This window comes from Calliopsis andreniformis, unplaced genomic scaffold (assembly GCF_051401765.1).
Source record: "Calliopsis andreniformis isolate RMS-2024a unplaced genomic scaffold, iyCalAndr_principal scaffold0001, whole genome shotgun sequence".
NCBI classification, from domain to species: domain Eukaryota; kingdom Metazoa; phylum Arthropoda; class Insecta; order Hymenoptera; family Andrenidae; genus Calliopsis; species Calliopsis andreniformis.
In genome coordinates, this window is record NW_027480422.1 from 38,879,506 (window position 1) to 38,882,310 (window position 2,805).

General features: G+C 33.8%; 1 protein-coding gene across 1 annotated transcript; it reads left to right on the forward strand.

Moving 5' to 3' along the window:
* The first annotated feature begins 1,616 nt into the window (after nucleotides 1-1,616).
* On the forward strand, nucleotides 1,617-2,383 carry LOC143186450 (putative GTP-binding protein EngB). The gene is made up of 5 exons (XM_076390125.1): nucleotides 1,617-1,620; nucleotides 1,662-1,814; nucleotides 1,902-2,109; nucleotides 2,171-2,261; nucleotides 2,333-2,383. The coding sequence occupies exons 1-5, from the start codon at nucleotides 1,617-1,619 to the stop codon at nucleotides 2,381-2,383; spliced, it is 507 nt and encodes a 168-aa protein (XP_076246240.1).
* Nucleotides 2,384-2,805: the final 422 nt, after the last annotated feature.

Genomic DNA, 2,805 nt, shown 5'->3' on the forward strand with positions numbered 1-2,805 from the left:
TGGGTGCTATTGGGTCTCTATTGCTTGTAATATTCAGTATAATTGTACCCCACTCTTTCTACTTAGTAACACTGTCTATGATTATTTTTTCTATCGGTTGTGCAATTTGCCAGCCAGTGATTTTGAATGCATCAATAAATGTTTTCCCTGAAATTAAAGGCACAGCTTCTTCTGCAGTCTCGTTCATTAGAGCTTTTATCATGGCTAGTTTTACCGGCTTAAGAAGCTACGTTTATAATGGTCAAGCAATTAGTGTAGTTGTTCTTGTTCTATCCGCGATAGTACTAAAACTTGTTTTTACTGCCTATTTATTGTTTTTAAAAGATCCGGTATAATTAATGATCTTTTTACAGATGTGAGCGATTAACTTTCCCCACCCAATCCTTCTGCCTCATTACCTGAAATTAATGCCTCAATAAATTCACCTAGTTCACCTTCTTTTATAATCTGCTCTAGCCGATGTGAAGTTAGATTAATTCTGTGGTCTGTTATTCTCGAGTGTGGAAAATTATATGGTCTTATGCTTTCGGAACGATCGCCAGAGCCAATCTGACTTTTTCTCAATGTTGACCTTTCCATTTCTTTTTTTTGTCTTTCAATTTCGTATAGCCTTGCCCTCAATACTTTAAGCGATTTAGCTTCATTTTTATGCTGCAATTTTTCATCTTACTGTATTACAGTTATCCCTGTTGGCAAGTGGGTGACTCTTACTGCGCTGTCAGTTGTATTCACTGATTGCCCTCCAGGACCACTGGATCTATAAACATCTATTCGTAAGTCTTTTTCTTCTATTTTAAAGTCAACTTCTTCTACTTCAGGTAATATCGCAACAGTAGCGGCAGAAGTATGTAACCTACCTGAGGATTCAGTTTCTGGCACTCTCTGTACTCTGTGTGCTCCTGATTCAAATTTCAACCATGCAAAAGCTTCTGTTCCATTAATGAGTGCAAAAGCTTCCTTATAGCCACCTAAACCTTTATTAGAAATGCTTATTGGCTCGAACTTCCAATTTCTTCTTTCTGCATATTTTGGATACATACGAAATAACATTGCTGCAAATAATGCTGCTCCTTCTCCTCTTGTACCTGCTCTGATTCCCAATATTGCATTTCTTGAGTCATCTTCATCTTTAGGCAATAACGCTAACTTTAGTTTTGCTTTTACTTTTGGTAATAATACCTTGTGCTTTTCGAAAAATTCTTCTTTTGCTAACTCTTGTATATGACCTTCGCTGTTTTCGTCTTTCATTATTTCCTCTAAGTCTAAGATTTCCCCTTTCAGCGTGTTATATTCATCAATTATTTTGATTATTGGCCTGAGCTCAGAGTATTCCTTTGAAAGGGTAATAAATTCTTTTTGACTTAAATTGGTAGGGTTTTTCAAGTTCCTTTCTACATCACTAAATTTTTTCTTTAAGTCTTGTAAATTATTCTCTATATTCATATAGTACAGATCTAGTATTTTAACTAAGTAATATATACTGAAATAAAAAATTTCTTATATCAAGCAATAACACTATAATATATCTACTACCTCCTACTTGAATATAATGGCAAGACAGATAATATCAAGCTGCAATTTCATATTTGGAGCTTCGGACATAAAACCATTACCTGATGAGTCGGCTTCAAAGATTGCATTTGCTGGTAGAACAAATGTAGGAAAATCCAGTCTGATCAACTTACTGATAAACAGCAAAAAAGCTGCCAGAGTTTCCTCTAAATCTGGATGCACTAGACAAATAAATTTTTATTCTATGTGCAGGGGTAAATTCAGACTTGTTGACCTACCAGGGTATGGTTACTCTCATACAGGTAAGGAGAAAATTATACAATATTTAAACTTAATTGAGTATTATCTAATTCAAAGAAAAAATTTAAGAAGTGTGTTTGTGTTGATAGATAGCAAGGTAGAATTAAAAGAAATAGACAAACACTTCATTTATTGGTTAATATATAATAATATTAACTTTAACGTTGTGCTAACAAAAATAGATAGGGTGAGTCAAGAAAGCCTAAATGCCATTCTAGAAGATACTCAAAAATGGATTAATAATGTGAATGTGTCAATTCATCAAATAAGGATCCGTGTTAAGCATAAAATAATCAAGTAAGGAGATAAGTTTTTCAAGTTTACAAGATAAAAAATGAGAAGTAGCGAATTTTTAAAGGGTAAAGTATCATTTGAACAAAAAGCAGAAATATTACTTGAAGTGCTGTCTAGCGTACCTAGCTTTGTGGCTGAAACTTTTATCATTAAATGTAGCAGCGTAACGATCTCAGATGAAACACTATTCTAGACATTTGTGCATAATGTTGACTTATTAATGCAGCTTGGTATAAATCCGGTGATAGTTCATGACGGAGAATATGAAATTAACTGAGTGTTAAAAATGCTGGGTTAAACTTAATAAAAAAATTGTTCAGCGTATAAATTTTACTGGTGGTTCAGCTATTGCATTATGTGGAAAAGACGGCAACTTAATAAAAGCTGAAAAGATAAGCACTACGCTTAAGGAAGAGAGATCAAAAAACATCAAAAAAATACTAGACATGGGATTCATCGGTAGGCCCATTGAAATCAATCCTGATATATTACTTTTTATTGAAGAATCAGTTTTTATGCCAGTTATTGCACCTATCAGTCATGGAAAAAATAGGGAAACATCATATTGATGCCGATAGCACTGCAAGCACAATTGCAACTGCAGTTTCTGCATCTGAAATGATAACCTTTAGCGATACAGGTAAAGAAATAGATAAAATTGGTGGCAGGAAGATATCTGTTAAAAATTTAAGTGCATCG

What these genes read in the sequence shown, in the direction of transcription:
- LOC143186450 (XM_076390125.1), top strand. An exon ending in GTTAAGCATAAAATAATCAA is followed by an intron (nt 2,110 to 2,170) that starts GTAAGGAGATAA and finishes GAATTTTTAAAG; the next exon opens with GGTAAAGTATCATTTGAACA. An exon ending in TGAAACTTTTATCATTAAAT is followed by an intron (nt 2,262 to 2,332) that starts GTAGCAGCGTAA and finishes TTATTAATGCAG; the next exon opens with CTTGGTATAAATCCGGTGAT.